General features: G+C 41.3%; 1 protein-coding gene across 1 annotated transcript in view; it reads left to right on the top strand.

The window, feature by feature from the left end:
- Positions 1-22,346, top strand: part of SPON1 (spondin 1) — a 269,806-nt gene that overhangs the window by 8,801 nt on the left and 238,659 nt on the right. The window contains exon 2 of the mRNA XM_083430410.1: positions 2,100-2,206. Within this exon, the coding sequence (XP_083286536.1) occupies positions 2,100-2,206 (107 nt within the window). The remainder of the gene's footprint in view (positions 1-2,099; positions 2,207-22,346) is intronic.

Below are 22,346 nucleotides of genomic sequence, written 5' to 3'. Positions count from 1 at the left end.
CTAATTCTGTTTGCTGAGTTTAGCTTCTACTGAGATTGTACTTGTTTTCAGGGGTGATATTCCACTAAGATTTGTTCAGAATAGACCTATTGAAATTAATGGGCATAACTTAGTCAAGCTCATTGATTTTAATGGGTCTACTCTACATTACTTTTATGTGGTGATTTTTCCCCCCACGTGCTTTTTCCAACCATTCTGTCAATGAGAAAAGGAACTGCAGGTGGAAATTATCAAAGGAGAAAGAAAATTTCATTGAATTTTTTATAGATGAGGGGTAGGTTTTTTGTTGAGCTTGCCTCAGTTTCAAGGTGACCATGGGGTGTTTGTGAGTGACCTTTCTTTCACCTCTCCCATGGTCTGCACTTCCTGGGTGACTATCCTTTCTGAAAGCACCATGACATCCTCAGCTGGGCCTATTTGTAAGCATGAGAAAGTGTGGAAGCTGCCACTATGTTATTTTGTTCTAAAGTGAAGTCTTTTTATACTTTTAATGAAAGGAAAAGGAAATAAATCCCCCTAAAAACAAAATCATCTGTAGTTTCTGAAGTGGCTGAAACTAAGGAAAGAGGTCAAAGTAGACAGCTGTCTGGAAATATTGATTCTGATCTCTTGTAGCAATGAAAAAGAAAATTCAATGGAAGGAATCATTTGGAAAGGAATCAAAACCAGAACTATCAATACAAGTATATACATTTATTGAGAATCTACTTATTTGGAAACTCTCACGGCCAGATAAGACTACATAGAAATAAAGCAGGATTCTGCACAAAGTGTTACTAAAAATAATAAGAACAATTTGACCAAAAGTCAAGTTTGGTAGAAAAGGGCTCTACATTCTCCAATAGGAATCTCTGGCACATCACAACCAAACTACGTGCAACATTTAATGCAAATGCACCTTTGCATTTAACATGCGTTGTTTGTTTTAATGAAAATAGCAAAATGTTTGTGGAAGGCTGAGGCTAGTAATAACAGGATCAGAGCACACACAGAGGAAGCACTTGAACCATAGAATTGTAGAGTTGGAAGAGACCATGAGGATCATCTAGTCCAAAGCCCAGCAATGCTGGAATCCTTCACCCAATCTCAAATCTACAAGCCTGAGGTTACAAGTCTCATGCTCTACCAGCTGAGATATCTGCTTTCATCTCCTCCTGAGGTCCTAAAGAAAACCCTTCTCATGAAAGTGGCATTTGTGGGGGAGGGGAGAGAGAAACCCATTGGCACTAACTGGACACTTAATTCCAAATACAAATTTTAAATAAAATGCTCTTGGTGTTGTACAACAGCTCAAGTTCAGCAGGTTGTGTTGCTGGGCTAGTTAAAAGAAGAGAGATAAAACTGCAAGTTAAGCATACTTTCTAGAACGTGAAGCCTTGTGCATGAACAGTGGATTCACTTCTTAGTATGACTGCTTTGCAGGAATGTAGGATTGTTACAAGGAACAAGAGAGCTGCATTAACTGCTGTATGGAACCACAGTTTTAATTCCACTTCCAGCCCACTGTGGGAGATCAGCGCCAACCAGGACGTTAGCACTTTCAACGTTGCTTCTTCTGTGAAATTGCCAAGTGGCCTCTCAGCTGCCACAGCCCCCATCTGAATTATAGGGATAATAGCGTTGATTGACTTTATGGTGTTCTTGTAAAGATTCCAAAAAATAATGTACATAAAGTATTTTGAAACACTGTAAGGTAATATGCATATATAAAAGCATTATTAAGAAATGGTGGCTGGTCTTCTAACATTAGTAAACATTAGTAAAAAGTTAGCCCAGTGTTTGCCAAGATCAAGGTGGTAGATGTGGACATTTTCCAGGGCCCTAAGTCCAGCAGAGGGGCCTCAAACAGCCCTACCATTTCCACTTTCCACAGAATATCCAAGAAGATCATAAGTAGTCTAAGAGAATCCACTGTTTGCATGCCCTGTTTCCTTCAGGTGAAGGGACCCGACTGACAGTGCCATGACTGAAGCCTGCCACCACCCACTGCAAAAAAATAAATGAATCCGGAACCAGTACTGTCTAAAGTATCTTGTTTAAAAGCTCTGTAAAAACAAACGCATTTTTAAAGTCTTATTTTCCTGCCTTTTCGCCCCCAGTAACACTTTCCGCTGCCACTCCAGCTTATTTTCGTGGATTCACACTGATTGCTTTGAAAGAGGGCAAAGAGGGAGAGAAAGAAGAAGACCACGCAGGGACTTTTCAGGTGAGTAGCTGGCTCTTGAACTTCACCTTCAGAGAGTCTGTCTGGATGGTTATTTCACAGCAGGATGGATACTGTACAAAACAACATAATCTATTTGTGTTGATATCAATATCTCTGTAGTTGCAGGCGTGGGATAAGCTTTGCAACTCCAGCTAAAGATCAGATTTCTACGGGAAAAGATTTCGGCATGTGCTGTTAAGTTGGCTGCGGAGTTCAGTGCATTTATACACTTATAGTTCAATCCTAGACATGTTTACTTGGAAGTAAGCCCCACTGAAGTCAATGGAACTTACTTCCAAGTTAAGTATGCATAGGATTGCAATCTTAAAATAATTTGACAGACAAGGTGCAAGAAATGGGAAGTTGATGCTGGTATGCAGCTATTCATAACAAATATAGTCAGCTCCAAATATTTTTGCAATGTTTATTTTGTCCAGCAATTGGTCTCTTTTTGTCCACATTCCTTTTTCCAGACTAGCAGATATTATTTTAATATGGTGGTATTTTGATAGCTATGTTGTTTGAATCTAGTCGTCATCACTTGGAAGTAGGTCCCACTTAGTTCACTGGGGTTTACGCCTAAATAATTATGCATGGTGTGGCAGTTTTGTCTTACTGAAATGTGCTTTAGCAAACTGCAGTCTGGTCTGATTTGTCCTGGAGCCCTTGAGTTTTCCAAGAAATCATTAATCACATGACTTTCATGTTCCCTAATGGTTCATGAACTAAAAAGCAAATAAAAAACAGCAAGTTCAAGTTAGGAAGGAATATTGTTTTTGCATCTGTACTGCTAGAAAGATTATATTTATCAATTACACTGACTTAGTGAGACCACTGTTGCTCTTGTTGACCTCCTCTGAACTTGGGAGTTTGCTACCTGGAGTTTCCTCAATTCTTCATTCAATTGGTCCGCAGCTTCCAGTTCAGACTGCATGAACATATATGTGAAATTAGGATTTATGTGCCCCAACTTTACACTTTCTTACACTGAATTGTATTTGACATTTTACTGCCCATTCACTAGTTTGGAGCTCCTTGCAATCCCTTTTTGTTTTAACCACCTTGAACAACTGATATCACCAGCAGACTTTACTGCCTCTCTACTTACTCCTAACTCTAAATCATGAATGAAGAAGTTAAAAAAACTCAGGTTCCTTGTGGGCTTCACTTTCGACATCTGTCCATTGGGAAAACTGTCCATTTATTCCTACCTTCTGCTTCATGTTCCTTAACCAGTTATGCAAGAGCTTACAGAAGTTTTCTTGCAATGTAACATTGATTTGTACTTCAGAATATCAATACGGAAAATACAGTGTATAAATCCAGTGGGCCATACAAAAGTCTTGGGAATGACCTTGTGTAACCTGTTACACAATTTGGCTGGCCCAAACTGAGAAACTCTTCTGAATTTGGGATAACTTTTCTCATGCAGTGCTCTTTGCAAAGCTGGAAGCAGCATTTCTGAGAAGGTAAGAGGCTTTCTAGGGATGCGGGTGGTGCTGTGGGTTAAACCACAGAGCCTAGGACTTGCCGGTCAGAAGGTCGGCGGTTTGAATCCCTGCGGCGGTGTGAGCTCCTGTTGCTTGGTCCCTGCTGCTGCCAACCTAGCAGTTTGAAAGCACAAAGTGCAAGTAGTTAAATAGGTACTGCTCTAGTGGGAAGGTAAACAGCGTTTCCGTGTGTTGCTCTGGTTCGCCAGAAGCGGCTTAGTCATGCTGGCCACATGACCCAGAAGCTGTACGCCAGCTTCCTCGGCCAATAAAGCGAGCTGCAACCCCAGAGTTGTCCGCGACTGGACCTAATGGTCAGGGGTCCCTTTACCTTTACCTAAGAGGCTTTCTGCTAATGGAAGAGTGCCCTTAGGTCCAGCCTGGTATCCAGCAAGCACATGGTCCTGCAGGTTCCCTCACTTCCTCCCTGATCATAGCACACCATATTGTTTATATTGCTGAATTCTCTACCTCGCCCCCTCCATGACCCCGACTAATAAGTGAAGTGTCAAGGCTCAACTCTATCAGAATGTGTGGGGCAACATAAATTCCTCTTTGTCCATTTTCATCTTAATTGTTTGCTCATTGAAGAGTTTATAACTTGTGCAATCAATCCAGCAGTTGTGATCCTATAAAATACATATTCTTAACTTTTATTGTGCCTGGGGTAGTTTGTTTGTTTTTTTTAACCCAGATCATTTTCATACTTCACAGACATCTGTACTGAGTCATGCAGCTTAATTTTTGCTGAAACTTTCAGCTGAGGATGTTTAAGCAGAAAAATAAGCACTCTCTGTTTGATAACAATATTATCCACTATTAATAATATGGAGTTTGCCAAACTAGAATAGGATTTATTCTTGCAGATTTAGTATTCTTACAGGTTTACCATTCTGTGACATGGGCTTAAGGATTTTAGAAAAAACATATCAAACACTTTCTGGGGAGCCACAAGGAAACTGACAGTGAAAATAAACTCATTCTCCCCTGTTTGTAAGCTCCTTTTCTGCTAATACAGAATTTAGAAACACATAGAGTGTATTGAACATGCTGATGTTCCTGCCTTCAATCTATTTGGATGGACTCTTTGGTTTTTCATATCTTTGGCCTATATATGTATGTAAGATTAGAATTGCACATAAAACATATGGGCCTGACATGTGAAAAGGCAGTCCTATGTCACACCCACCCTTCCCTCTCTGTAACATGCCACCCAACCTACCATATGTTCTGCCCAGTCTAATGACATCAAAAAGGGAAATAAACTGTAATTCACATTATGTAGTACAGTGGCACCTCTACTTATGAACGTGATCTGTTTCAGGGTGCTGTTCGCACCCTGAAAAGTCCGTATGTAGATCACTTCTGTGCATGCACACATGGTGAAACCCAGAAGTAAACACTTCCAGGTTTGCCGCATTCGCAACCCGAAATTCCACAACATGAAGTGAACGCAACCAGAGGTATGACTGTATATGAGAGGAAACTTGATGTGGGGGTGCAGATTTTGGTTTCTAATACCTTCTTAGTCTGCCCTTATTAAGTGCAGCAGCAGAAGGGCTGACACTCTAGAGGGGACAGATTTGCACCTGGGTGCCAGACCATCTCCCTGCCTCTCACCTGCTTGCTCACAGTAGCGACACCTCCTTCTCTCTTTTGGGCAGTTTCTTCAGGAAAACAGGAATGTTTTCCATCTTCCCAAGGCCTGAGATAGTGCAGCTGCCTTGCAGATCAAAGGTCCCAGGTTCAATCCCTGTCATCTCCAGTTGGGCTGGAAATGAATGAATGAATCTTTATTGCTTTACTATAGCAATAAAAACAATACAATATACAAAGAATAGAAATAAAAAGTCAATTATATAAAATACTTTTTAGGGTTTGAATCAATAGTCAAATAGTGGATCTTATTCTGATTGCCCCAGCTAAAAACCTTGCAACCTTCACTGTCACCTGCTCATCTTGATCTACCAAGAGAAAGGACACTGTGGCAGTGGTTGGGCAACCCAGAATGGACAATAAAAGAGGGGTGATAATCTCATTCCTCAAGTCTTTATAAAGAGTGCAAGCCAGAAGGGCACGTGCCACCAATTCGGTACTGAGGTAGGGCTGGAAAATATTGGGAAATATGGTCCAGATTGGCAACCTGACAGTCTCACGTCCCAAAGTAAGTTCAGCAATACCATTTTCAATATACTGAGGGATTTAGGTCTAATGTGTGGCAAAAGACAAGGAACAACATGGAAATTATATGAAACGGCAATATTCAAAATTCGAATTGTGAATTTAACAGGCCAGTTTAGGAAGACTAGAAAAAGTTTTGAAGTAGGTCATCACACAAATGTTAGCAAGTACAAATTAGTGTGGATCGTTTCCTGTAACTTAATTATAATTTCTCCTTTACGATAAAAAAGGGGTTATTTTCTTCTTTCCACAGTTGGGCGCATTCCCACCATTAATGTCCTATTGTAGCTAATTTCCAATTAACTTTTCAGCACTGACAAGAAAAAGAGGTATTTACAAGGGTCTGGACTCCAGGCCTAACTTTTTCAGCATCAGACCAACCCAGTAAAAACATTCCTTCACTTTGCAGAAGTAGGCAAGAATTTTGAACTTTTGATGAGAGTTGGCAGAAAATTGAATTTTCTAAATATCGGCAAACGCCTCATGGATCTCAGCGGAGGGATAATTATTAAGCTATTTAATTAGTTTTATTATACCGCTTAGAAGCTGAAATCAGCATTTTAATTGGCAGATGAATATTTCAAAAGTTTTTGAATAGCTAAATTCATATTTTTTGGCATGAAAGAGAACTCATTGTCCTTCCACCTGCAAACACTCTATTAAGTGCTCTTTGTAGAGCTAACACCTGCCTGTAATGCCTGCGTTCATTAAAGATTCAAGTATCAGCTTCACTAATGTGTAGCTTTGCGTTATAGTTGCCCTGTGTGCCACTAGCTGGGTGAAAAACGAGAGTTCATAAATGCTGCATTAGGATTATGCCAGGCCTTTAGTCATGAGGTGATGCCACTATTTTGCAAGCGGCTTTTGTACAGGTTTTTTTAAAAACAAAAACAAAAAAGCTTCCAAGCTGACCAACTCCCATGGGCGGGTTTTGCTGCAGCAGTGCAAGCAAAGGTTTGTGCCGCTGCTGTTGAACTGGCATGCTGAGTGCCTCAAGTCTGATGCAGCCATGCAGAGCTGAGGTGGCACCTCATAGGTTCAGCTATTCCAGCACTGGTGCAAAGCGCAACTCATTCCTTGCATAGTACCATACAGGGGTGTTTTCGGGGAATGTTGCTTTAAATACAGATTCAAACTAAAGTTTGATATATATATTTAATGTAGAATGTTTTGAAACTTTGAAATGTCGACTAAAGTCATTGTTGTTATACAGTGGTACCTCTGGTTATGAACTTACCGTATTTTTCGCTCCTGACCATAAGATGCACCTAGTTTTTAGAGGAGGAAAGGGGGGAAAGCCTCGTTTTGGGGGGGATCAGCTCAAAGTTGTGCAGCTTCTTTTGCAAAGGGGGAAAATCCTGTTTTTATGGGGTTCAACTTAGGGTTCTGCAGCTTCTTTAAGAAAGGAAATGGAGCCGTTTCTACAGTTTCCAGGCAGATAATCTAATCAGCCAGTCACATGTTGCTGGGGAAACAAACAACCTCCATCTGCAGAACATTCAACAATGGAGGCCTAGGCAAGGGGGTGGGGCCAGAAAGGGAGCCAGCGATTGACCACACATTTGCTCCATAAGTCGCAAAGACATTTCCCCTTACTTTTTAGGAGGAAAAGAGTGCGTCTTATGGAGCGAAAAATACGATAATTCATTTCGGAGGTTCGTTCTTAACCTGAGGTACCACTTTAGCTAACGGGGCCTCCTGCTGCCACCGCCGTGCGATTTCTCTTCTCATCCTGAGGTAAAGTTCTTAACCCGAAGTACTACTTCTGGGTTAGCAGAGTCTGTAACCCGAGGTGTTTGTAACCCGAGGTACCACTGTATAGGGCAATGTTGCATTTATCCAGCATTTCACTCTACTCTCCTAACCAACTTTTATACATTTGTAAAAAGAGCATTCAGAAGGAAAGTGTGCTTGCTGAATGCAGAAGCAGGAGAAAGCGAAGGATCTGGCATTTGGATCCTTATGTGAAGGGGGAACATGAGTTGCGCTCACCTCATGGAAAGTGAGGTTCTAAAATTACCCCAATGAGTGAAAAGGTGCTAACCAGTGAGATGTCTAGAGGTAAATATCTGTTTAGAATCATGCACAATTCTTCCAGTAGAGGTGGGAGGTATGTGAGCTCTGGAGCAAGACATGGATGGGGAAGGTGTCATCCAGCAATAGCCTCTTTAACGATCACTTTCAAGGCTGCTCAGGGCCGACCTGAGACATTTTGCTGCCTGAGGCAAAGGGCAAACTAGCACCCTAGCTCCACGTGCAGATGCTGACCAGACTGCCAGTTGAAGTTACTAAACACTGGCAGTGGGATAGTGTCATGTGTCAAACTCATGTGAGGGCTGCAGGGTGAAGGATTGGCTGCATGGCGTACACACAACAGAGGAGAGTGCTGGCCCTCTTGAGGCAGCTGTCTCACACTACCTACTGGCAGCGCTAACCCTGCAGCCAGTTCCATTGGAGCTTTTTACACTGCTGGTGTTGATGTGCAATGTGTATTTGCATGCAAAGGCCAGGGCTGCTCTTTTGAGCCTTCTGAGTGGCTGTGGCATCATCTGATTGCTTTAAGAAAAGATTCAAACTTGAACTATTTTGAAATGTAGAACATTTCAAAATTAAAAGCTGTCACTTAATGATGATGCTGCTGATGATGATTCAATGCTGCAATTGTACAGTGTTTCCTCTTAAGCAGTTTTCATACATGCATACACATACACATAGAAGTGGGAGAGAGCAAAGGCCTTATATCTTGATTCTTATATGAAGGCGATTCATGAGGTGAACATACCTATGGAGAATATCACCACTGAACTACATCCTCATCACAAGGCTAAATAAGACTGAAAGCCATGCTTCCCATCATCTTTGCCTCATTTTGCAGCCTTCCCATCTAATCAGTGAAATGGGTTGTGTATTTCATGGAGGGAAAGTCTTTCATATAATGTTCCTTAATTTCAGCTCAGGTCTATTTTCACTGGAGTTTAGAATTATTGTTGACTTTATTGACTTACAAGTTGGATACTCATCAGAATGATGTTTTAAAATAGCAAGGTATTAATGCCAGAAAAACACAAGAGCTGCTGAAACAAATGATTAAAAATATTAATTCTATAAAAGGTACCAGTGCTTTCTTTTGAAATGCCACACAACCAAAGCGTATCCATGAAAGTGCTTAAAATAATCTGTATGCAGCCAAGCTAGCAGTGTCGGAAACCTACAGAAAAAAATGACAAGGGGAAGATCAGAAAATATCCTATTCGTTTTAATTTATGATTCTTTGTACGTGATTACAAATCCTCAAACATAGAACTCAAATTAATGTTTCCACCTTATTTTTTAATGCATAAATAGGTTAATATGATGAGAAAGCCTGCAAATCTAGCAATTTTTCAAGTGTTCTGATCATTTTATATCCTCATCAAGTTGGAGTCTTAGCACTTCTGTATTAGATGACTGGCTTGGGTCTGGTCTATGGAGTCCATTTGAGCCTCCAAAGGCTTTTTCTTGCTGATTTGGTTTTACATGTTCAGGAACTCAGCAGATCTGGTCAGCCATCATTAATCATAAATCAAGGAGGTCTTGATCTTTTAAATAGCCCAGCTGTTCAAGCATCTGTGTAGACTATGCAGAGGCTGAAAAAAAGAAATTTACTTCTTCATAAGCTTTCTCCTTTCTACCAGTGCCATCGTTGTCACAGGATTAAAGGCTCTTTGCTTAAGATGAAGCTCAAAGAGAATTGGAAAGATGAAGTTGCATCCAGTGCTGCAGTTGCATTCGCACAACAGAAACACACGTGTGCAATAGAAATTCCCTTTCCTCTCGTGCCATGCCTCTTGCAGCTCCCAATCACCACTTCTCAACACCTGCTCCAGAGCACTGGGGGATCTCCAAAGCAGATTGACGGGGGTTTGTGGGGAAGGGGGAAGCTTCAGTGCATGAGTGGAAATCTAATACTTGGTCTCCTTGTGAAAAGAAGCGCCATCATTTTGATGAGTTTGAAATTGGATCACTATAAGAAGGCTTGTAACCATGATCCTGTACCAACGTAGGTCATATTGGTTCAAGCCAGAGACCCAGTCTAATAATCTTTCCTGGAGGCATAACAGCAATTGTTTTGCTTTAGGGATTTTTAATCCAGAATCTTTCAAATAAAGAAAAAAATCTTTCCTTTTTGAGCTCCTCTCTACCCTGAAGCTCTCTCAACCCTCTTAATAAACCTCAAGCCAGAGGTCCTATATTTCCCCGAATGCAGCAGCCAACCCCATCACACAGCTGCTTCACCAGCTCACCTGAGCTGCAATGTATTTATTTTTACAGCACTGTACCAAACTCCTAGGCAAGGCTTTGGATAAGTTACTGAATAACAACCATCCTATTTAGGATTAAGAAGGATTTTCTCTCTGTCTGTTATTTCCCCCAGCTGTAGGCATTACAGATGGGCACCATTAGAAATCAGCAATTGAAAAAAAACACCATTCTCTTTGGGAGGCAAAATGGAAAGATTTTGCAGACATGCTCAGAGATCCCAGTGATATCTCAGATTGAATTAGATGATTGGTTACTTATCTGACCCTCTGGGAAATGTGACTGAGTTATAGTTAAGTGATTATATTACTGGCTTATGGTCACTCTGTGACTTGTGTATTATGCTCTCTGTGATCTCAGCTGTTAAGTGATCATGTTTTGTGTGTGTTTATATGTGTCTGTGTGTATATACACAAAAAAAACACACAGATAGGTCATATTACAATTGCATTTGATTCTGTTCCTATTTGGAGGGACCACGAAGTTACTCGGTTTGTCCTGCAAAATGTCCTAATCCTTGCATGTGTTAACAAAGTCTCCTATCTTGATGTAATCAGTAGATGTTATCAGCTTGCTCCCATTTCACTCCTCAGTGTCTCTAATGAAATATTGATCAGCACGTCCTACGACTCATCTTTGAGGCACTGCACTGGCTACTCTTTCCAGTTTGAAAGTTTGCTTTTTAACAGAATGCTTTGGTGTTCTTCCTTTTGACCAGTTCCTTTCCCGTTGTATAAATCTGTGCTATGGTTCCAAACCCCCCCCCCCAATTTTATGAACATTCCAAGCTGACTTGTATAGAGTCAGTCATAAGATGAATGCAACTGAGTGAGTTGGTTCCAGACTTAGTCTTGCTTAGAGTAAACCCATTGAAATAAATGGGAATCAAGTTACTCATTGCTAACTTAATTTCTCTTGATTTCATGGGGTCTAACTATGACTAAATCCAGTGCTTTTTTCTGGGGGTACACAGGGGTACACATACCCCTAAACATTTTGTGAATCTAAGTTTGGCTTCATTGAGGGGCAGTATTTCAATATGAGTAGAAAAATGAGAGTACCCCTTAACATTTTAAATTTTTTTTTAGAAAAAAAGCACTGACTAAATCTATATGCAGCCTGTTGCTTTGTTCCATCTCCTGCCAATGTATCAGCGCTAGTAAATAGGCATCGCTGTGGCAGGAAGGTAAATGGCATTCCCTTGCTTCTGTCACGGTGTCCCGTTGTGCCAGAAGCAGCTTAGTCATGCTGGCCACATGACCTGGAAAAGCTATCTGCGAACAAATGCCAGCTCCCTCGGCCTGAAAGCAAGACGAGTGCCACACTCCATAGTCAAATTCAACTGGACTTAACGGTAACTGTCCAGGAGTCCTTTACCTTTTTATCTTTTTTACCTGCCTAAAGCTCACCCAAATTACTAAAATATGTGACATCTATTGCTAGTCATAAAGTAGAAACATCGAAACAAATAGACTTCATGAAGATGACAGTGGGATATCACCCAGCTACTGTTGTGAAATTAAATATAGAATCACAACAATATGTTAAACCAGTGGTAGCCAAAATGGTGTCCTTCAGTTATTGTAGACTATAGGATAAATTCAAGGTAGCAGTGAGGGGATCACTGTGTCAGCACAAGCCTGGCAGAATGATCTCCCCTCCACACTGTTCTGGGGCTTCTCCTGTCTCCACTGAGGCAATTGGGGGGGGGGGGACCGTGGGAGGAGAAAGCCCTGTTACACTAGGGAAAGTCCTTGTGCAGGTTTCCACTAGTGACCTTTGGCCATGCTATGTACATCATTTCACAAGGTGTGACCATTTCCATTTTGTGGGTTGTGCCTTTCCCTCCACAGGTTGGTTTCAAACAGCACACGGGTCATTGCAACACCAGGTGACTGAAAAGTGGGCAGCCCCATCCTCCTGTCATACTTGGCTTGTGGAGAATGTGAAAGATAAGGATTATAGCGCACCAGTTCCCCATCTCTGATATATATCATTAAGGCAAGTAGTTAAGGCCTTATTGTGATACAAAGGATAGCCACAGGCACCTGCCTCCCTCTATTAGCTTAGAGCACCATGCTCCACAGCCTTCTAGCACATAATAGGGAGGTTGTTCCTGCTCTCATGCAGACAGATAAATCTATCTGATTTGCAATGTTTAGCAACACCATGCAAATCACTTTTTCACAAAAGCTGAGTAATTTGATGGCAATTTACACCTGAACTCAACAATCAGGCACTGATTGACAGTAATTAGCATTAGAACAGTCACTCCACAGGCCAGGGGTTCTGCCTTTTTAAGCAAAGCTCATGGGGCTTTAGCAAACTGATGCATTTAGTTGGTGAATTAATGCTCATTTGTTTCAAGGTAAATGTCCAGTTTAAATGCATGTCATTTAACACATCGGGTTCTGAAGTCTTTCAAGTGCACAACACATAATCATATAAGACAAATGAGCTTATCCATATGTCGGATGCAATGAGGAGAGTGAAGTACATTTTAGAAGAATAGAGTTAAGGTATTTTAAAGCAATTTTGCGGGGTTTGCACACTAGATTTTAGGCAGTTTTTCCATAATTCATTTTGAATCAGACCACAGGCTGAGCTATAATGACCGTGACTATGATTTTTTATTTATTGAGTCACTCTAGCCATTAAAAATGACTTAAAGGGACTCAGAAACACAATAGAAATGCTAAAACCAATCATAATAATCACAGTCAACAAAAAAGGACAACAAACACCAGAACAGGCTTAAATACTCTGGCTCTAACCACCAGATACTAGGGGTACACAGAAGATTCCCCTATGCTCTTTTGATCCTTTCTGATCATTTTGTGTGTAACTCTTTGCATATTCCACTTCAGTCTGTAATTCTCAGTCCCGGAGTTACTCTGGGTGAAAAGAGGCGCTGTGCGTCCTCATTCACTCTAATGGGCCATCTACACATGGCTATAACTTTTCTCCCTTTTAGCCAAAGTGAGTGAAATGTAACAGGATAGAAGCTGCCACAGGATTACGCCTGCCAAATTGCAGACAAATAGGTCCATAATCCTCTGAAGCAGTGTGGGAGGTTATCTTTTGCTGGGCGGGAAGTACAGAACTTCGACTCTTGTTCTTTTTTAACCTTAAAATAATAAAGAGATGATTGAGCAGTGTGTATTTTTGCTTGCAGATGTTTAAATGCTTTGCAACTTCTCACCCGCCTCAGTTTCCAGTGCTTTCTGATAGGATTTACAGACTTTGTCTGTGTTCTCCAAGTGACTAGAGGCCTCCAAACAAAGGCTTTATAACATGACACTTTCTAGAACACCGGCTGAAGAGCTGTTTTGTAGAGCTAAGGGATGGGCATTGAAGCAGAGTGATGCAGGATTCTTTTAAAAAGCTTAAATGAAACTTTCATTTTTAAGAAAACCCTCTGCTGCTTTGCTTAACAAAATAAACAACTCCAGAGCTCTTCGCTGCTCGACAGGCAATGTTTTAGACAGCCTAACTCCTTGCACAGCCCAGAATTGGAGGGGTTGCCATAGAATCCATGCCACAAAAGACAGAATCAGGATTCAAGATGACCTTAACAGATTAGAAGACTGGGCCCTAACTAGTAAAATGAATTTCAATAGGGGCAAATGTAACATTCTGCACTTAGGAAGAACAGGCTGTACAAATATAAGATGAGGGACATGTGGCTTGCCAGTCGTCCAATTGAATTCCATTGAATTTACCCACAGGTAAGGGATTAGGACAGCAGTCTTGCTAGCCTGATCCTGCCTTGTTTCCTTCACTCTGGCATCAAAGTAGGACAGTTTAGCATCCCAGTCATATTTTGCTCTTTGTGTCCTGGACTGCAGGAATTCCTTTGAGACCACCAAACTTTTACAGGGATTCATTTTATTTCATAACCGCACTTTTTATATACAGAAAATGGTCATGTGTATGCATCTGCTGAAATATGTCTAAGAATCCAGCTAACTTATGTTTTATGTGTTTGTAGTAAACATGGGTTGTTGTTTTTTTGTTTGACAGCTGGAAATCCTCAGACTTTAACTGAGGAGCACAGATTTATTTATATTTTCTAGAAGTGTATCCGTCTTCCCACACTCTGGCATTATGTGTTTGTGATTGCTTAACCACAGCACCAAAAGCAGTGTTGTGTATCACATCCACATTACTATATGCAACTGAAGTGCATCATATATGCAGCTTAAATGTGCATCATTTAACATACAGGCATCTCTAAGTGATGTGGTGCAGATTTGAATAATTGCAGCAGACTACAACAGCTACTAGGGACGCGGGTGGCACTGTGGGTTAAACCACAGAGCCTAGGACTTGCTGATCAGAAGGTCGGCGGTTCGAATCCCCACAACGGGGTGAGCTCCCGTTGCTTGGTCCCTGCTCCTGCCAACCTAGCAACCTAGCATGTTAAAGTGCAAGTAGATAACTAGGTACCACTCTGGCGGGAAGGTAAACGGCGTTTATGTGCGCTGCTCTGGTTCGCCAGAAGCGGCTTAGTCATGCTGGCCACATGACCCGGAAGCTGTATGCTGGCTCCCTCGGCCAGTAAAGCGAGAAGAGCACCGCAACCCCAGAGTGGGCCACGACTGGACCTAATGGTCAGGGGTCTCTTTACCTTTACAACAACTACTGCTTTAGTTGTGCTGTGGATGTTGCCTCTGATCACCATTCCCCTCCCTCTGGTTCAGTGTTTAATTTTAATCGACTTTCCTTTTTGACTCACTTGCAACCCTCCTCCCAGTATCTATGCAGTTCGGATATTATAAGGAGAGTATCATAGCATTTCAAACCAGTCTCCATATGGGTGCCACCTCTCTAACTTTTATGTGCATTTATCAGAAGGGAAAGAAGGCACAAAATTTTGAAGAAGGTCTTCAAAGAGAGGCAGATGCTCTGTGAATTCAAAGAGAGCTACAGTGTATCCAGATCAGAGAGAGAGGGATTTTTATTTAGCTAATTCCCAATCAGCAGTTTCCACCAGCAGCAGGAGATAAATCAATCTAAACTGATTGTCTATAGCTATTAAATCCAGGATCCTACCATTATAATTAGTGAAGTGTGTTTGAGATAAAAAGGTTGAAATGTCATGTATGTTGTGGGATTCTTTGGCAGTCGGAAAATTATTGGAATGAAGCACCTGCTACCACACTGAATTTAATCTGAAATGTATATTGGGCTTTTGTATCACTCAAGAAGCATGTGCAAGGAGAAAATAGGTAGTAAAAGGTGAAAGAAAATCCTAAGAATGTTTACTCAGAAGTAAAACCCACTGGCCTTCCGGGATTACTTCCTGGTAAATATTTCACACCAAGGGGAAAATGAATAGCACTTTTCCTTTTGCAGTGTGGCCCAACTCAGGGCTCATTCATGCATAACCTTGAATTCATGCAGATCTTCATTCACATACATGGATATTTAGCTTGTAATGTGCGGACAGCTGAAGTAGTAAACCCATTCTTATACTGCAGAAATACATATAGGATCATAGGAAGCTGCCATATACTGAGTCAGACCATTGCTCCATCAAGATCAGTGTAGGCGCTACATTGATTGGCAATGGCTCTGCGTGGTTCTCAACAGGAGTCTTTGCCAGGGAATGAAGTGTTGTTGTTGTTTATGCAAGGTATATGCACTGCCACAGATCTGTAGTCCTTCCTGTTTGTCTTATGTGGACAAAATGTCTTGTGGAGATCGGCTCCTAGCCTCTGACAAACGTGTCCGGCTTAATTTTGTTAACTAATGTGTTTATGATACTGAAAATATTTCTGTTCAAACATTTCTGTTCTACCAGTAACGTCACAACAACCCTGAGGGCAGCCAGATTGCTTAAAGCCTAACAGAAAAGCCTAGCTGTGCCTTTTTCACTGGCAAAAATCCAGTGTTTGCACATTTCACACCACTCAGGTGCCAAATGGCCCCATTGTCACTCACCCACACTGCTGTTGCTGCTGAAGTAGAGTCCTTGCAGCCTCTCAGGTCCTGTACAGGGATGCCCCAAATCAAAAGTGGAGGTGGTCCTGCTGCTGTCACTCTCTGCACTCTGAATAAAAGGGGGTAGGGGGCGCAATGCTCAAGCTTCATTGAAAACAACAGGACCCATGTTCCGCACTCCCCATTCATTTCAATGGGGTTTTCACAGATAAATCTCCCGGTGGATCATGTTCCTACTCAGTTTACTGGAATTTATTGGAGCTTAAAAGTATGCCCTCTTGTAGGACTGTTCATCTATATCAAAGGATGGTCTCTGGGCACTGCTTTCAAAGGCCATTCATCATTATTACAGAGGAGAAGAATGCTCTGTATCCTGTTTTTACAATGTTGGCTGGATAATAATGTGGCTTAAAAACACTGTGTACCAGATTAATCATAAAGATTTCAGCAGTTGTTCCAAAAGGCTTTAAACTAACTTAATGGCTTTGTGAAGAGATGACTATATGAAAGATGACACATTCCTTATCAGGACCACAAGACAGAATACAACACAGTCTGTAGAATTTATCCAACAGGTGCTATATTCTACATGACTGGAGAGCCCACTGCACATTTATGTGGGAAGAAATCTCACTCAGTTCAGTTATTTACTTGCCTCCAAACATGTATAAGATTATTAGACTCAACAATAGTCTGGTGATCAGGTAACTATGTGACCATGACTAATCCCAGTATATAACCATAGCATAAGAATCCTAAAGTTAATCCAGCCTGTGATCTAGAATGGATGTAAGGTCCGTAATAAGTTGGTTCCACTCTAGAATGGTCATGGAGACAATGAAATCCTGAACTGCAGCTGACAAGAAGGCCTTAGAATAAGGGTTGTTGGAGTTCAACAACATCTGGGGAGCATCATGTTTGCTACCCCTGACTTAGATAATTGGAAGCAAGATTTCTCTGATGGTTTTCAAGTGGAATAGCCTCAACCCAGGACAGAAGCCCCACAGTTTATTGAGCATTTTGTAAATTTTTGGGTGGGTGATTAAGTTCTCCACATTTAGCATGTGTTAATCAGACTCAAAATCAATCTTAATTATGAGGACTCCACAAGATGGATTGATGCAATGAAGTCATGGGGCTGTAGGAAGTAATTAAGTGGGTCAGCAAACTCAGCCACCTTCATGGGGGAGGAATTTCCTCAAATTAAATAAACCAAGACTGCTGCTGATTCAGCCATTCATTAAGCCCCTACTTCCTGAGATCCCACAGGTTCAACACACTGAGCATCAATACTTGCAAATATGAAAATAACTCTGATGTTAATAAATATGGAATTGTTTTATTGGAATTCTAATGATTGCCATCGCTTTGTAGCAATGTACATAGTTTTGCAGAAGGGGTGGGCTAAATACTAAGTCTTCCACACCATTTCATTATACTCTTACAACTCCAACTGAGTTTAGTATGTGGAAAAAGAAGGCAGGTCAGTGTTCTCCCCCAAAACATGACTAAATAATGCTTGTAAGTGTGGGAAACTGATTTATGTGCATTGGCTACATGTGGACACCATCACAAACCAAGGCTGATCAGTGGTCCCAACCCACACCAATGCCGCCACAAGGAGATCAGAAGCATTTACATTGGTATTTTACTGATTTCCAACATCAGTATAAACAAATGTGTTCAAAACTCATTTTAATCTGTGTTAAATTTCAGAGTTAGGAAGAAAATTGGATTGGGTGGTGAAATCTATGCTTTCATATTCCCAAAATTTTTACCTTTATGCCAGAGCTACATATACATAGATAACGGCAAGATAAAAAGGTAAAGGTATACATATACAGAGATATTGAGAAATTACAAGCCTGGTAGAGAATTACAAGCCTGGTAGATGAAGGGAATGCAGTGGATGTAGCCTACCTTGATTTCAGCAAGGCATTTGACAAGGTGCCCCATGATATTCTTGTAAAGAAGCTGGTAAAATGCGGTCTTGACTATGCTACCACTCAGTGGATTTGTAACTGGCTGACTGACCGAACCCAAAGGGTGCTCATCAATGGTTCCTCTTCATCCTGGAGAAGAGTGACTAGTGGGGTGCCACAGGGTTCTGTCTTGGGCCCGGTCTTATTCAACATCTTTATCAACGACTTGGATGATGGACTCAAGGGCATCCTGATCAAATTTGCAGATGACACCAAACTGGGAGGGGTGGCTAACACCCCAGAGGACAGGATCACACTTCAAAATGACCTTGACAGATTAGAGAACTTGACAGATTAGAAAACAAACAAGATGAATTTTAACAGGGAGAAATGTAAAGTATTGCACTTGGGCAAAAAAAATAAGAGGCACAAATACAAGATGGGTGACACCTGGCTTGAGAGCAGTACATGTGAAAAGGATCTAGGAGTCTTCGTTGACCACAAACTTGACATGAGCCAACAGTGTGACGCGGCAGCTAAAAAAGCCAATGCAATTCTGGGCTGCATCAATAGGAGTATAGCATCTAGATCAAGGGAAGTTATAGTGCCACTGTATTCTGCTCTGGTCAGATCTCACCTGGAGTACTGTGTCCAGTTCTGGGCACCACAGTTTAATAAGGACGCTGACAAACTGGAACGTGTCCAGAGGAGGGCAACCAAAATGGTCAAAGGCCTGGAAACGATGCCTTATGAGGAACGGCTAAGGGAGCTGGGCATGTTTAGCCTGGAGAAGAGGAGGTTAAGGGGTGATATGATAGCCATGTTCAAATATATAAAAGGATGTCACATAGAGGAGGGAGAATGGTGGTTTTCTGCTGCTCCAGAGAAGCGGACACGGAGCAATGGATCCAAACTACAAGAAAGAAGATTCCACCTAAACATTAGGAAGAACTTCCTGACAGTAAGAGCTGTTCGACAGTGGAATTTGCTGCCAAGGAGTGTGGTGGAGTCTCCTTCTTTGGAGGTCTTTAAGCAGAGGCTTGACAACCATTTGTCAGGAGTGCTCTGATGGTGTTTCCTGCTTGGCAGGGGGTTGGACTCGATGGCCCTTGTGGTCTCTTCCAACTCTATGATTCTATGATTCTTTTTTGCAATGTTCACATTCCTATTGTAGTGATGTTCATTAATTTCAGTGGGTCTTCTCTGAGTAAATCTTAGTTGAATACCACCCCATAATACAACAACAATAATAATATAACAATTTAAGCAACATTTTTAAAATAGAGGGAGTGCTGATATTTTATTGATAAGATGGTAGAGCACTCTCTCCTAAAATTCGAAAATAGAATATAAGAATAAGAAGAGAAGAAGAGAAGAGTTTGGATTTGATATTCCGCTTTATCACTACCCTAAGGAGTCTCAAAGCGGCTAACATTCTCCTTTCCCTTCCTCCCCCACAACAAACACTCTGTGAGGTGAGTGGGGCTGAGAGACTTCAAAGAAGTGTGACTAGCCCAAGGTCACCCAGCAGCTGCATGTGGAGGAGTGGAGATGCGAACCCGGTTCCCCAGATTACGAGACTAGCGCTCTTAGCCACTACACCACACTGGTGAGGATAAGCATCTATGGAAATGCTTCCCTAGAGTGTTTGAAAACTGTTCTATAGTAGATCATTGTACAGATAACACAAATAGAGCATTAGTCTACTTAGCTCAATACTGTGTCCTCCAGCCTTCCACAACCCAGTGCCCCACAGATACTTTGGCCTACAGCGCCCATCAATCTTAGGTAGTGATGGCTGGGACTGATAGGAGTCACAATTCAAAACATATTGAGAACACCAGATTAGGGACAGCTAGTTTACTCTGATAGACAGCATCTTTTTTATGTCTTTAAATACCAGAGATGGAAGCAAGGACTTATACAGGCTATAACTTAAAAGTCCTTCCCGGGTATGTAAAATCAGAATAATCAGCAAACCTGTGGTTTTTATTAGAACAAAAGGAGTGTATATTCTCTTGCTGCCTTGCTAATTGATATTATCAACAGAATGCCATAAATATATAATCTTTTTTTTTCCAAAAAAGAGCATTTTGAAGGTTTGGTACGTCCCCTTCCCTCATAGCTTTGACTGTTGCATACCTTGGATTCTTTTGAAGCAATGTGGCTTAAAATAATAAGAGAACAGCTGCTTTTCCTTCATTCTAACAGTTCATCAGCACCAAAGGAGAAAAGTCTGTCTTTAAATAAATGGTTTAGGTCTATATCTTTTCATACCATTAGGTGTTTATTTAAAGTAAATTTAGGTTGTTAGTTACATGCACACATTGCTCAAGATCAAAACACAAGATGTTCAAATGAAAGGTTATGCAATGGTAAATCGTAAACTGTAAACCTAGCGCAATTATTTTAGACATATTTAAATATAGACCATTCTGCCTGAGAGGAGGGAATTCATACCCCTTAACTGCGCAACCGTTTAATAACATTGTGGTTTTAGTTGTGTATTCCTGAAGGTAAGCCGCGCGTGTTTTGGGCATATATTGAAAGTAATAAATCCAGCTTACTTTTGGAAGACATAGTTAGGTCTCTAGGTGATGTATCATATACATCTTCTCCAGGGTTGCTTAAGAATGCAAAGGGATGGGTCCATGCATGTCTCATCTGTCCCATTTTCAGGTTGTCTTCCTGGGTGTCACTGCAAATCCTCCCCCAAATCTAAAGCCACAGCATAAGGGTGAAGGCAACCCAAAATTCTGTCTTGTCTGAGGTGCCCTTTATATGCTATAGCAGCAATTGAGGGGGGTGGAGATTATCTGTAGCTTTGTCCAATTGGTGTGGCCAGTTCTCACCATCATTGACTCAGATCCCAGCTTTGTGAGGATTGTGTAAGAAGGACCTGTGCAATTTGCCCTGCCCATGTGGCACTGGACTTGTTCTGGATGCAATGTGGAAAAACCCACAGAAGATCAGATCTCAACGCCTTGCTGTTGTATTATAGAGAGAGCACTCTTACCTTGTCTTTTTCCTGTGATAAATCTCTGGCTACTGTTAGCAACACAAACATAGTGTTCTGGGTTTCGGGGTGTCATCCAGCATCCCTAGGATCTCATTCAGTACCTTTGCAGTACTGCAGAAAGATGCTGTGATGCTGGAATCAGTCCCAAATCTCTATGGTGCCATCTGGTAGTTTTGGTGGTATGTGGTTGGGCTGTCCTTGGTGCATGGAATGCTGAGATTGTTTTCCTCTCTGTGAATCAGGGGGTGATCTCTACAGATAATGAGGATGCTCCACTGTATATGTTCAAGCACAGAACAAGAAAAGGCATTCTTGTGCAGATCTCTGTGTGCATTGGGCTCCTGCAGAGCTTTTGGTTGTGTTTTAGCTCTTTCGGTAACCAACTGCCCAAGACACATCTATTCATCTCTCCAGGTTTTGCGCTTAGGTGGTTGATATTACTGTTACTATTTTTTGCACTCGCTCCAGAATTTGCCTACTTGCAGTAGCAGACTCTTATGCTCCTTTCTTGCAACACTGATGTGGTGTCCCCTACAGGGGGAGCCCAGTGTGGCTCAGCCAGTTGCATTATCCTAAAACCTACTGGAAGAAACTGACTTAGTTTCCAAACTGACCAAAATATCACAGTTCGACAGTTTGGTTTGGGAACCTGCTTTTCAACCTCCAGAGAAATGCTGGTGAGACCTTTCCCCAGTATGTAACTAAACTGACAGGCACATTCATGCATCATCCATGTGGGAGGTATAACATAATTTTCTTATTAGCAAGTACAGTAGTTGTAAGGTAATATTAGCAATGTCCAGAATTGCTATATAAATGGGATCCTTTAGCACAATCACAGCATATTTATGTTATGCAGCATGATATAAGAAGAACCAGATGTTCCCTCAAGCACTGTGAACTCTAGTATTTTCCCACTTATCCCGGCCTAATTTCTGTTTGCTATCATTAAAATTTCATCTACGGGGATTATTATTCTCCGTCTTTTCCTCTTTTTGCCTGAAATTATCCAAGTCATTATCTCCTTGAAGAGCTTGATTGACAGCACTCATAGGTGAAGCTAGCATTCAATTCAGACGCCAAGCCTCTCAGCAGTGGTGCTGTTTTGCTGCATTATTCCTGAATGTGTGCTTGACAGCAGCATTTTATATCATTGCAGGATAAACAGATCACTTGACACAAATGGCGAAATATATACTAATAGGTTTTTGCATTGTCTAAAACATCTAATGGAAAAGCCTAAAGGCACTTCATATGATACTTTAACGTCGATCAACATTCAA

This window comes from Podarcis tiliguerta (genome assembly GCF_965153285.1).
Source record: "Podarcis tiliguerta genome assembly, chromosome: 1".
Classification (NCBI taxonomy): Eukaryota; Metazoa; Chordata; class Lepidosauria; order Squamata; family Lacertidae; genus Podarcis; species Podarcis tiliguerta.
This window is presented reverse-complemented; position numbering and strand designations above follow the sequence as displayed.